We start from the raw sequence: 11534 nt of genomic DNA, 5'->3' as shown, positions 1-11534 counted from the left end.
AAGAGGCGTAGACTCGGCAAGTGGAAGGCCCAGACGGACGAGGAGGCGACAGGCAGAAGGGACTTGTGAGTCCGATGCAGTTAAGTCGAGTCAAGGAGTCGCTTGCAGGCGTCTTGTTTGAGCGAGACGCAGGCGACAGTTGGAACAGGGGCACACGCAGCCGGCAGGGGCACAGAGACGAAGAGAGAAACACCGAAAGGACAGCACAGGACGGGGCGCTGGCGCAGCGCCGGAGTCGTTTCCCTTCCAGCTGTTCACTCTGGGGCTACCACGCGTCTCCTCTCTTGAGGCGCTGCGGACTTCCACGGGTCCGCCGTCTTCTTCCAGAGGTAGTCTCCGTGGCTCTCCGCGATGCTCCGTCGCTGGCGGCCTCTCAGAGGCGGGTGCCGGCTGAGCGACCTGCATGCAGTGGCGTGTGGAATCGAAAAAGGGGAGAGAAAGAGGGAGCAAGGCGCGCGCCAGGCCTATCCCGTGCGAAGGCCGCTAGCCCCTGGCCGCGCTCCCACTCAGGGACGAGCGGAATCCACGGAGTGGAAAGCCGGCGAGACGAGGAGAGAGAAGGGAAGAGGACGGAGGAGGGGCGAGAACAGAAAGAAGGCGGAAGCACGTTCCGCGAGTGTCATGACACACAGCCAGGAGGGAGGGGAGACGCGACGGACGAAAAAAACGCGGGAAAATGAGGCTGCAAGAAAACGAAAGAAACGACCGAAACAGGGCCGCTGCGACACACGCCGGTACACAACTACTTAGTGTGGCTCAGCAGAGACAGAGACCGAGGCCAGGAAGGCAAGGACCCAGTTTTCGAGATGCATACTTGTGAGGAGATTGATACCGAGAGAAAACGAAAGAAAACGGTCTGACCGCCACGCGGCGCAGCGGGCATGCTGCCGCTGTCCCTGAGACATCGCCCGAGTCGGCGGAGGTGTACGCACACCTGTGAGACGAAAACGAGGCTATTTCTGCCAGAAGAAGAATAAAAACAGAAACGAGAAAAAAACGGAGGACAAGGAAAGCACGGAGCAGACGAAAAATGCGCAGTAGACATACAGCCGAGAAACGCTAGCTTGATAGTCGCGAGAAAGCGGACTCTCCCACGTCTCTTGTAGCCCTGATGCGCCCGCGAGGGAGCGACGGAGAATACAGGGAAGACACGATGAGTTGTTTTAACTTCCTTGGGAAGAAGACGGTGACGGCCGCGAATCGGCGTCGGCGAACTCGTTCTCTCTGTCGCCTTTGTCAGTGACTGTTCAAGTCGGGCAGCATAGCGCGGCTTCTGTCGCGCGCAGGGAAGGCGTTCCCGTCCCTTTGCTCCTTCGTCCTGCATGCATGCAGAGAATCGACAAGACGTGCGCCCAGGTCCTTACGATAAATCCGACATCTGTGCGTCATAGCCCTTTCGAGCTTCAGAATCGCTTGAGTGTCGGACTTTTCACGCAGATGACCGCTGTGTGAAGTTACTTTTTCGCAGGGCATTCACAGACGATAATCATGACGCGCGTCTCTGCTGGCGCCAGCCATGCGGCGCGGCGAGAAGACAGAGAGGTCGCGATCCGGCCGCCGCACGGCTCGGAGGCTCGAGGAGGGCTGCGTAAAAACTGTGACGAGCGTACAGAAAATGAAGATGTTCCATAAAAACATGATGTCGAGGAGAGCCTTCACGAAGCGGGAGACCACGAAGGTAGACTGTGTGTACGTACACCACAAACAACAGATGCAATGGCGACAGACGCGGCAGCCGCGCGAACGAATTCTAACTAAATTTCGCGTATCCGCACCCCTCTTTTGGGGGGAGGCGACACTTTCACTCTTCGCTCGTTCCCTGGAGAAGACTGGGGGAAGAGAACGGGCCTGGCGGCGGCCATACCTGGGGCGGGAAGAGAGCCGCGGTAGCTGAGGAACCGAGTTAGTTCTCTGAGTCGGCGTTGAGAGTCATTCAGAACGTGTTTTATGGGATGCGTAAGAGCCGGCGCGTTCACACGTTACAGTCTCCGTGAAAAAACGAGAGACGTCGTGCGCGTAGGAATCGCCCCAGTCCTGTAGCCGCGTTGCGAGCCCTATGTTCAGATAGGCTCGCGCCTGTCACGGCTGCTGAGAGGAACCGGCTGATGCCCGTTTACCTCGAGGGCCTTCACTTTGCAGCGTTTGCACTTCGCTGCCGAAGTACAACTAGGATGAATGGACTCTGCGTTTTACCGCCCCCCCCCCCCCTCCCTTTGTGCTCTTGTGCGAGCCCCTGCCCCCTTGCGTCTTCCAGAAGGAGAATGGTACTAAGAGGGTATCAACTAATAGCCTCACTCCTCGACTCTTTCTCGCTCGCCGCCCTACACTGGCCGCGGTACTGGGCATACACGCGCATATCCCACGCGACCCTCGTGTCTAGGAGAGGCGCTCACCTCTGTCACAGCTCGGGTAGTGGAGAGCCTCTCTCCACACAAATCGATTCTGTTCAGGACACGACGTAGTCTGCCGGAGTGTAAATGCATTATTAGCTTACAACTCCTTCGAACAGCCATTTCGGTGCTGCAATGTTCCTCAGCTCTTGTGGCACTGGTTCATGCTATTCCGCGCATGCTGAGAAGCAGAAGAGGCTGTTGTTTGGCTCTGCTTCGCTCGCGTGTGAGATGAGCGGACTCTGGCGGGCAGTTCTCTAACTCTTCTTTGAGATGACCGTAATGTGAAAATGCATTGTTCACCCCCCTAGGGCGCCGCCGTTCTGTCGCGACTTGACGAGAAGCGAGTACAAGCGGGCTACTGCGTGCTTGCAGCCTGAGCTCTGTGCCTATGAAAAGCGTTTTTCAAAAGGTTACACGGTGTGTGAACTGCAGTCGAGTTTCGTTTGAAAAGCAAGTCGCCGAGGCGAGGCTGCTGTGTAGACCCAGGTGTAGGGGAGGAGGGCCTTTCCCCTCCGCGCGCCTCGCGTGTCTAAAAATCTGGAAGTCAGGAGAAGACTCTTTGCACTGCATATCGAAGTCCAGGTCGTGGCCTGCGTCTCGCGGACCCCAGGCGACTTCTCTGTTTCCGCCTTCCGGCGCTCTTCACCCTTCATCCTCGCCTCCGCCTTCGCGCAGGTCCTCCATGCGGAGCTCGGCCTCTTCCAGCTCATCGAGGGAGCTGATTCTCTTCGCTTTCGCTGGCGACGCGGCCGAATGAGCGCCAGGCCCGCCACGCAGCTCCTTCGCTTCCGCGAAGCTGTCTGCCCCCTCAGCCTCCCCGCCGACCCCCCGCGTGTGAGCGTCTGCGTGCGTGCCGCCCAGTGGCCTATTCTCTTTGCCGTCGCCGGCCTCGCTTGCGTCGTCGGCAAACGGCGCAGAGCTTTCCAAGAGAGACGCCGAGAGGTAGTCGGCGTCGCGCGCGCACAGATCTTCGCGGCCGCCGTCGACGGATGGAGAAAAACCTGAAAAACGCTTGGCGTGGTGATCCGCGAGGAACGACGCGCTCTGAGAGAGATCCAGAGACAGCGGCATCTGATTTCTGAAGACGTGAGCAAGCAGATAGACAAGCAGACAAAGGTAACGATGAGAACTCCCCCTAGCGCAGGAAAACAGACCTAAGACAGAATGGATCGTCCGCTTTTTCCGGGAAGTATGAACTACAAGTTGGTCTAGTGTGTGAAACGTACCTACTCCACCCACGCCGCGACATGCCAGCGCAGCGCGATAAGCGATCATCCGAGGTCACTCCGCTCGTGAAGAACAGGCGTCCGCGAAGCGTGCCTCCTCACCACCCTGACAAAATCGGCAGACAGGGAAAGGGCGAGGCGGCACTCGGCACGGGGGAGGCGCTTTGTTTCGGCGCCGCTTACCTGAGGAAGTGGAGCTGAGAGACGTAGGTGAGAAACGCAGCGTGGACTCTCTGAATTTCTTCCTCAATCGCATGCAGCAGCGCGCGATGGCCTGCCTTCTGCTGCGCCAGCCTGTCCTCCAGGTCCTCCGCTTCGCGCAGGAGCGCCGCGGTCATCTCCTGCGAGGCGCAGCACAACAGCGAAACGCCTTGCCCGCGAGTCTCGACTCTCAACACGGGTGTGAGCGGCTTCCCAAGGCACTACAGGCATCCACATCTATACAGACATCTACATATACTCATGTATGCGCATCCATATACATCTTATACAGGTATATATATGTTAATTTGTGTGGATATGTTGGGGTATGCGTGCGCACGTATAGAGACATGAGGGCGCCGCGCGCGAGCCTGCATGCGCGATCCACAGATGCCGAGGTCGCGAGAATCTGACGAGGGCGAGCCTCCCCAGCTGCGTGAGTCTAGGCTCCACGACTGGAGGCAGACGCACACCGCGTCCTCACGCTTGCAAACATTCCGACAGTCTGCGGGCCGCCAGACACGCAGACTCCCTCCGCATGCAGAAAGAGGATTTGTGCGCGGATTCCAACCAATGCTGTAGACGCAGGGCGCGGGTGGGGGGGGGGGGGAGTGTGCACCTGTTGGTTGATCATCATTTTTTTCCGCTCTTCGGTCTCTTGCTTCGTGCGGAGGAGCCGCTGCCGCAGCTCCGCCTCCTCTTCCTCAGTCTTCTTCTCCAGGGTCTCCAATTCGCGATTCAGCCGTGCGCGCTCTGTCTGGAGTTCATGGACAGTCTGAGTCAGCTTCTTCTTCTGCTCGCTGATCTCGCGGAAGAACTTCTCGCGCGTCCGCATGTCGCTCCGGAAGGCGAGGTGCGGCTGCGAAAAAAACGCGAAGAAACCAGGCTGCTGTCGTCCCAGAGAGCCATTCAACTACACAAATAGATACACAGATAGATATAATACAGATAGAGAGACAGACAGCGATAGATACACAGAGATGGACGTAGATACAGATAGATAAGGATACATGTAGGTAGATACATAGACAGATAGATGATTAGATAGATAGCTAAATAGAGAGACACATAGACAGATAGACAGATAATCGGATAGAGAGAGATAAACAGATATACAGATAGAGAACTAGACAGATACAGGAAAAATATATAAGCAGATAGATATATCTATGCGTTGCAGTTGCACGCGGGCGTCCGCAGGAGGCGCGGTCTTTGGCGTCGCTTACCGCTAGGACTTTGTCGCGGTGTTCGCTGAGGATCTCCAGAGCCTTCTTCGCCTTCTTGAGCGCCTTGCCGAAGGCGAGAAGAAGCTTCTGTTGACTCGCGGCCGCACGCTCGAGCTGCTGCAGCTGCTGGTCGAGGAGCTTCTGCTGCATACGGAGCTCGTCGCGTCGTTCCATCAACTGAGAAAACATTACAAAATCGAGAAAAAATTGCCCGCGTTGAAACAACTCGCGCGGGTTGGATGCCCGGCGCGTTCCAGGAGCGCCGGGCTGTGCGGACTCTGAGCTTTCCCCCCATGCAGTAATCGCCCTCAGCCTCTGCCGCTGCATCTATCGACAGAAGAAAGTCTCGTGAACGCCTCTGCAGACGCACGCGAGCTTTGTTGCCGCTCCACTCTTTTCTCGTTTTTTCGCACTTTCTCTGGCGCATGCACGACTTGGTCGTGGAGCTCTTCGCGCTCCTGCTTCAGGTTCGTCAGTTCCAAAACGAGGTCGCCCAGCTCGAGCTCCAGTCTGCACGGCCAACAAGAAAGCAACAGTCGCTCTTAGTGAGGGAGAAGCGCGAGCGGGGCTCTCTGCTGCCTGATGCTCCCCCCCCTCCCCCCCCGCCGCCTCTCTGCCCTGTCCTCTGTTGCTTGGCGAGCGGGTTTTCACACGTCTGGTCGAGTTCTTTTTAACAAAGACTCCTGTCTGCGAGACTGGAGTTCAAATCTCTGTGCCCGCGCTTCCTCGCGCGACTCGCTGCCCGCCGCTGAAAGCTGAGTGCTTTCTCAGGCAGCACAAGCGCGCGGCCGGACGCGCCTCTCGCGCTGCAGGCCCCCGGGGGAGCGAGACGGCCTCCGTACCTGCCGCGGACAGCCTGGCGCTCCGCAAACTCCTCCATCAGCGCGCCAAGCTCCCCGTGGCGCTTGCGCAGCTCTGCAAGGCCACAGACAAAGAAGGCCACAACGCAATGATCTGGACCGAGAGAAGCCCGAGGTAGACCGGCGGCACACACGGCTCGACTCCGCCGACCCTGGACTGCCAAGGGACAATCAAAGAAGAGGAAGGGAGAGAGATGTGGATGCGTTCCGCGCCGGGGATTTACCTGCCTCCAACTCTTCTCGGCGCTGTTTCTGCTGCTGGGAGACGGGCAGCTGCGTCTGTCGCTCCGCGCGGAAACGCAGCAACTCCTGCTCGACGCGTTGAGCCTGAAGATAGACACACGCACTCCACGAGCGCGGGCCTACTTTTAGCGGGTCGGGTTCACCACACCGGAGGAAAAGCAGAAAGAAAACATGCGTCCCCGCGGTGGAGACTCTCGCGCATGTCTCCTGCGTCCTCCCGCGCTGTCTCTACAGCCGCTGCTTGCGTTGAAAAAACCGTCTTTGCGGCCGCCCTGTGCCTCGAATCGCGTCAAGTTCAGCAGAAAATCATGACAGACTCCGCAGCACACGGAGACTCGCCGCACACGAGGCTCGGCTCTATGGGAAGTCACGTGCGTGGAGAAGCGACGAGTGGTGGTCGCCTGCTCTATGCAGGGAGATTCCACGCATGGAAACGCACAAAAACTGCAAATAAATATTCGCCTGTGTGCCTTGCTTTAACTGCACGCGGGCATCTGATAGCTTCCCAGTCGCAGCAAATGGGGGGTATCAAAACGCAAAAAAAATATAAAAAAATCGGAAAAATGCGACAGGGCTCCTCACGTCTTCGCTTATTTTTTCGAGGTTCTGTTGGAGGGCTTCGCGCTGCTGGAGCTGGACCTCGAACTGCTTGAGCAGGTTTTCGCGCAGCCGCAGGAAGGAACAGACCGAGCTGGCGAAGCGCAGCACTGCGGCCGCACTCGGCGCGGCGAACATCTCCCGCGAAAAGTCCGGAAGTCCCAGCACTCTGCAGTCCAAAAAAAAACGCGAGAGCGGACACGAAGATCGAGTCGCATGCACTCGAAAGGGACGCTGCGAGAGGACACATGCGGAGGCTGTCGCGCAGATGAAATCCAGAGGAGAGACGCGAAGGAAACACGCAGTTCGCCCCCCCAGTGCAGGTAGACGACAAGACAGAGAGGACAGGGCTCGAGGTGCCGCAGAGCACAGGCAAGGAGCCGGGGAGAGAGACGGACAGACGCAGAGTAAAGAAGAGCGAGGAAGCAGACCCCTGACTGGAGTCAGCGAGACGATCTCAAAGCGCCCGGCAGAAACACGCGCACACGGAGAAGCACCGTGGAATATGAAGCAGAGAGAAGAGGAGACGCGCGGAGAGACAGAGACGGCAGGGCCTACTTGTTTAGTCGCTGACAAAGACGAAAGAAGCGAAGGTTGCCGATGGCCTTCGCATGGTGGCGCCCATCTTGGGAGAGAAATTGAAGACTGCCAAAAGCGCAGAGCGCACCATGACAATCGGCAATGACATGGCAAAAAAGAGGGAACTCAGAGGCCGAGGAGTCAAAGCGGACTGGACAGACGAAACGCAAGCGCGAAAGGAAGCGAGAAAGAGGGCGGACAAGAAGGGGAGAAGAGGGAAGCAAAAAGGAGGAAGACAAGAAAAAGAAAATCAGCACAGAAGAAAGACAGACTGCAATGGTGTCGCGCGCAAGACAGGCTTGAAGGTGGGGGTAAAAGGAAGCGAAAGCCGCCAGCGCAGAAACAGTCCTGTTTTCAAAACAGCGAAGTCGCTGAGAGGGCGAGAAGCAAAACAAAGAAGGCCGCGAAGAGGCGAAACCCCACCAAATGTGGATGGCTTTTGCTTAGCTCTCTTCTTTTTTTTCTTGATCCTCACCTATCGATAGACGGCAAGCAGCTGCGCACGTCGCCTGTGACTTCCTCGATACGCACTTCGTTCACGGTCAGGCCGAAGATGCACTCAATCGCAAAGGAGTAGAGCCCCTGAACCTGCGCAGATAACACAAAGAAGTGAACGAAAAGCCAATATAGGCCACAGAGAAGAGGCGTGGTTCCAGGAAGAATGACTCCCCTTAGCTATATACGAGCCCCGGTGCTACTGCGAGATCATATGAAAAAAGCTATTTACACATTTATTTAGATAACCGTATGTATATCTGGGGGTATAGGGCCGTGAAAGACGAGAATTTGGAGCTGGAGACGCGTAGAAGAGGAATGAAGGCAGCAGAGAATGCGTATGCACCGCGAGACAGGCCCTGCTGCCAGAAGAGAAAGGCGCAGCGCCTCCGCCGCGATAACTGCCTGCAACCTTTATACACAAATGCGGACCTGTATGGAATGCGCGAGGCGCACAGGCGACTGAGAAAGCGAGACACCCGCAGCAGACATGGGGAAGGAAAGGAGAGAGCGGCGACGCAAGTCAAGCAACTCCCTACAGAACTCCGCAGGCGCAGCGCACCTGCTCGGTCTGCGGCTCGCGCCACATGGTGTCTGGGCACTCGAGCTTGTATTTCGCGAATTCACGCTTGATCTCCTCCAGCGTCATCCTGCCGCCGCGGTCTGAGGGATACAAGGGACTCCCCTGCGAAGAGAAAGCCGCGCTGGAGTAGAAGGCCTGCGAAGCAAGCCCTGGCGCCGCCATTGTGGAAAGAAGGGAAGACGCACGCGAAGAGACACGAAAACGGAGCAGAAGGAAGAAGACAAATTGACGCAAGGCACGGAAGTTGGCAGAAAACGGAGGGGAGAAAGGTCGCAACAGAGAACTAGGTTGCGCTGGACGCCGGCGTACGTACACTCGAGAGAGGTGTCTGCATGCTGCGGGGTTGCGCCAAAATTACAAGGAGAGCGACGGCGCTACTCAGGCACCAAGCTCGCGCCATGGGAAGCAGAGACAACGCAGAGCAGTAGGGAACCTCTGCAATGACTGTAAACGTGAGAAAGAAGATCCGCCGAAAGGCGGCGAGGGTCCCGCCGCGACGCTCAGTTGCTTCCTTCCGCGGAGGGCGCCACGATGCAGTGAAGGGCAGGTCATCAGACAGCCGCGCGGGAAAAGGGAAAGAAAGGAGGAAACCCGGCTTGGCGGCTGGAGAAGAGACAAGCAGTGGAAAGCGAAACTGCGTACAGAGGCTGCCGACTGCCAGGCGCACACCAGAAAAATCGCCCAAGCCCGCTGGAGCCACGAAAGGGAAATCTGAGCAGCCGAGGATCCTCGCGCGAATGCTCAACTTTTCCGCATTCAGAAAAGAATAGGGGGGCTACGAATTTCGGTGTGGAGAGCAGGAGCTGAAAGAAACGAGCTGAGGACGAGAGCGGAAGACACCAGCCGGTGGACGCGAGGAGACTGGCGTCAGCGGGACAGAAGGGCCCGACTGAGAACTGCGGAGGCTGGAGGCGCGGTGAGAAGAGAAATCAAACGAGAAAATGCAGTTTGTTTTGAAAAGAAGCTGGCGAAGGAGCACGCGCGCGTGCGTCGAGCGGCCGGCGATGCGAAAATCCGCAGACATGCGGGGGGTTGCACGCCCGAGGGACCCGAAGACTCTCGAAGGGCTTTCCGCTGTTTCATACGTCTGTAAAAAAAAAATCGAAACCTTCTGCGGCACGCACCTCTCCTCGGTCCTTGTGAGTCATTCCACAGAGAAAGGCCGCGGCGCTTTCCCGTTCTTTTCCACGGAAGAGTCCACCACGCACACCGCGCGATCCACTCTGCAGAAGACACGCGCGTCTCATGCGTGGATGCTTTGCGTAGAGACTGAGCACGAAACGTCTCCTCGTGCAGACTTCCGCCTTGCAGACAAAAACGTGTCATTTACGCGACCCATTCAGCGTAGAAAACGCCCTCTCGGAGAAAAGGGTCACTCATTCGCTTCTTCAAAAACGCGGTCGGCCTCGGGGTTCAGTCGCTGGAGACGTGGCAGCCACCTAGAATAGTAGAAGCAGCGCTTCGCCTCCCGGAGGCGACCGATGTCTTTTCTGGCCCTCTCCTCAAGCGAAGATCGATGGGCTTCCACGGCTTTCGCGAGAGAGTCAGGACTCAGTTCAACTCAGTTTCAGTGTGTAAGAAGGCAGCGTCCTTTCGCTTCCCGCTTGGCACGGTCGCTCAGTCACTTCCAGAGACGCATGAGATATATGCATATATGTCTACACAGCTACTGTTATATGTATGTATATCTATATATCACCTGTATTTACACCTATGTATGTATAGATGAACTCCTGAGAGGGGCCTTAACCGGTTGTTCTTTGGGTTAGGGAGTCCCATGTATGTGTGACGACAGGGCACAAGCCCTCGAGTCTGTATGGTCGGTTCACATGCTGAGAGCGTCGGCAGCCAGTTGCTGGGTGGAGGGAACACGGCGGCCACAAGAAATGTGAAATCCACCTCCAGTGGAGGTTGGGAGCACGCAACTTAGGCGGGCAAGTGAGCAACTGAGACAGCAAGAAGTGTCCGAAACTCAGAAAAGCAGGCTCTCATGCAGGCTACGCGATCGGTGGAAGGCGACAGCTGTCGTTGAGGCGTGAGGCTTGGAAGTCTCTTGCGGCAGCAATACGCCTCCACGGCCTGAGAGGAGTTGCACTCCTTGAGGGAGCAGTCAGGGTTTATGGAAAGGGGCTCGTTGTGGCTCGGTTGAGTTTGCATCTCCTTGCCAGAAAAAGGAAGCTGCCGTGGAGTGTCAGGACATCGAATGGAGTGCGCACCCCTAAAATGGGTCCACACGTGCTGCGCAGTGGTCTGAATATACAGCTCAGGCCGTAGCTACTCAGCCACTACTTGGAGGCCTGGTTTACTTCTGTATATCTACTTGTTGGACTCCAGGGGTGGGAGAGGGGGGTGGAGGAGGCATGCGGATTCATTTTGTCGAATTTCTTTTCAGTGCACCATAAGCTGGAAAGGCTGATGCATAATCTTTTCTTGGTCTTTAAGACGATGAAATGGATTCTAGACGCCCTACAGGGTCTCTCGGCGGGACAGGAACTCCGAGGCCGCTCTCGTGGCGCGCGCAGTTAGGACAAGCTGCGCAAATTCGGCGACGCGGGACCCCTATGGGAGGCAGGCTGGTCTAAAAAAAGCAGAAGTTGGGGGAGCGTCGAGCGGACGGCAGCGTACTCGGCATCTTAGCGAGAGGTATTTGGAGAGCTAGACTCGTTTGTCCCTGTTATTGCAAGCTTCAGTGCGTCAGACCGCCCGCCCCCCGGCATGACGCCGCCACACACCACATATGCGTCAGAATACCTGCGTACACAACCTGGCGCGCCCGCGAGTGTATGTGTAATGACAGATCTGCGAAAACGAGGGGATGCCCACATGAGCCCTCGTGCGGCGGCAACACACAGGCAGACGGCGCCCCCCCCCCCCCCCCCCCCCCCCCCCCCCCCGCGTGCATTATGCCTACGGTACGAACTACAGCAAGCCTTCAGCTTGCCCTGGCGCGCGTGACTCCACAGAATTGAGCATCGTCTCTCCCCTATCGAAGCTGGCTGGCGCCTGGGAACCCGCTTCTCAACCGCTAGGCCCTAAACACGTCCCGAAATGGCTTTGGCGGCCCAGAGGCTGCGCGGCGGAGAGATCTGGGGCTGCGCCATATGCTCAGGACTCGTGGTGGTGCACTGTCA

General features: G+C 57.3%; 1 protein-coding gene across 1 annotated transcript; it reads right to left on the bottom strand.

The window, feature by feature from the left end:
• Positions 1–3035: 3035 nt before the first annotated feature.
• On the bottom strand, positions 3036–8565 carry BESB_070510 (Nuf2; the record flags this gene model as incomplete). Its single annotated transcript, XM_029365424.1, has 11 exons — positions 3036–3471; positions 3803–3960; positions 4440–4679; positions 5047–5223; positions 5460–5556; positions 5889–5961; positions 6131–6233; positions 6732–6915; positions 7305–7391; positions 7801–7913; positions 8383–8565. The coding sequence occupies 11 exons, from the start codon at positions 8563–8565 to the stop codon at positions 3036–3038; spliced, it is 1851 nt and encodes a 616-aa protein (XP_029217908.1).
• Positions 8566–11534: the final 2969 nt, after the last annotated feature.

Source organism: Besnoitia besnoiti (assembly GCF_002563875.1).
Source record: "Besnoitia besnoiti strain Bb-Ger1 chromosome Unknown contig00007, whole genome shotgun sequence".
NCBI lineage: Eukaryota > Apicomplexa > Conoidasida > Eucoccidiorida > Sarcocystidae > Besnoitia > Besnoitia besnoiti.
The sequence above is the reverse complement of the archived record's forward strand: the minus strand, read 5'-3'. Positions and strand labels throughout refer to the sequence as shown.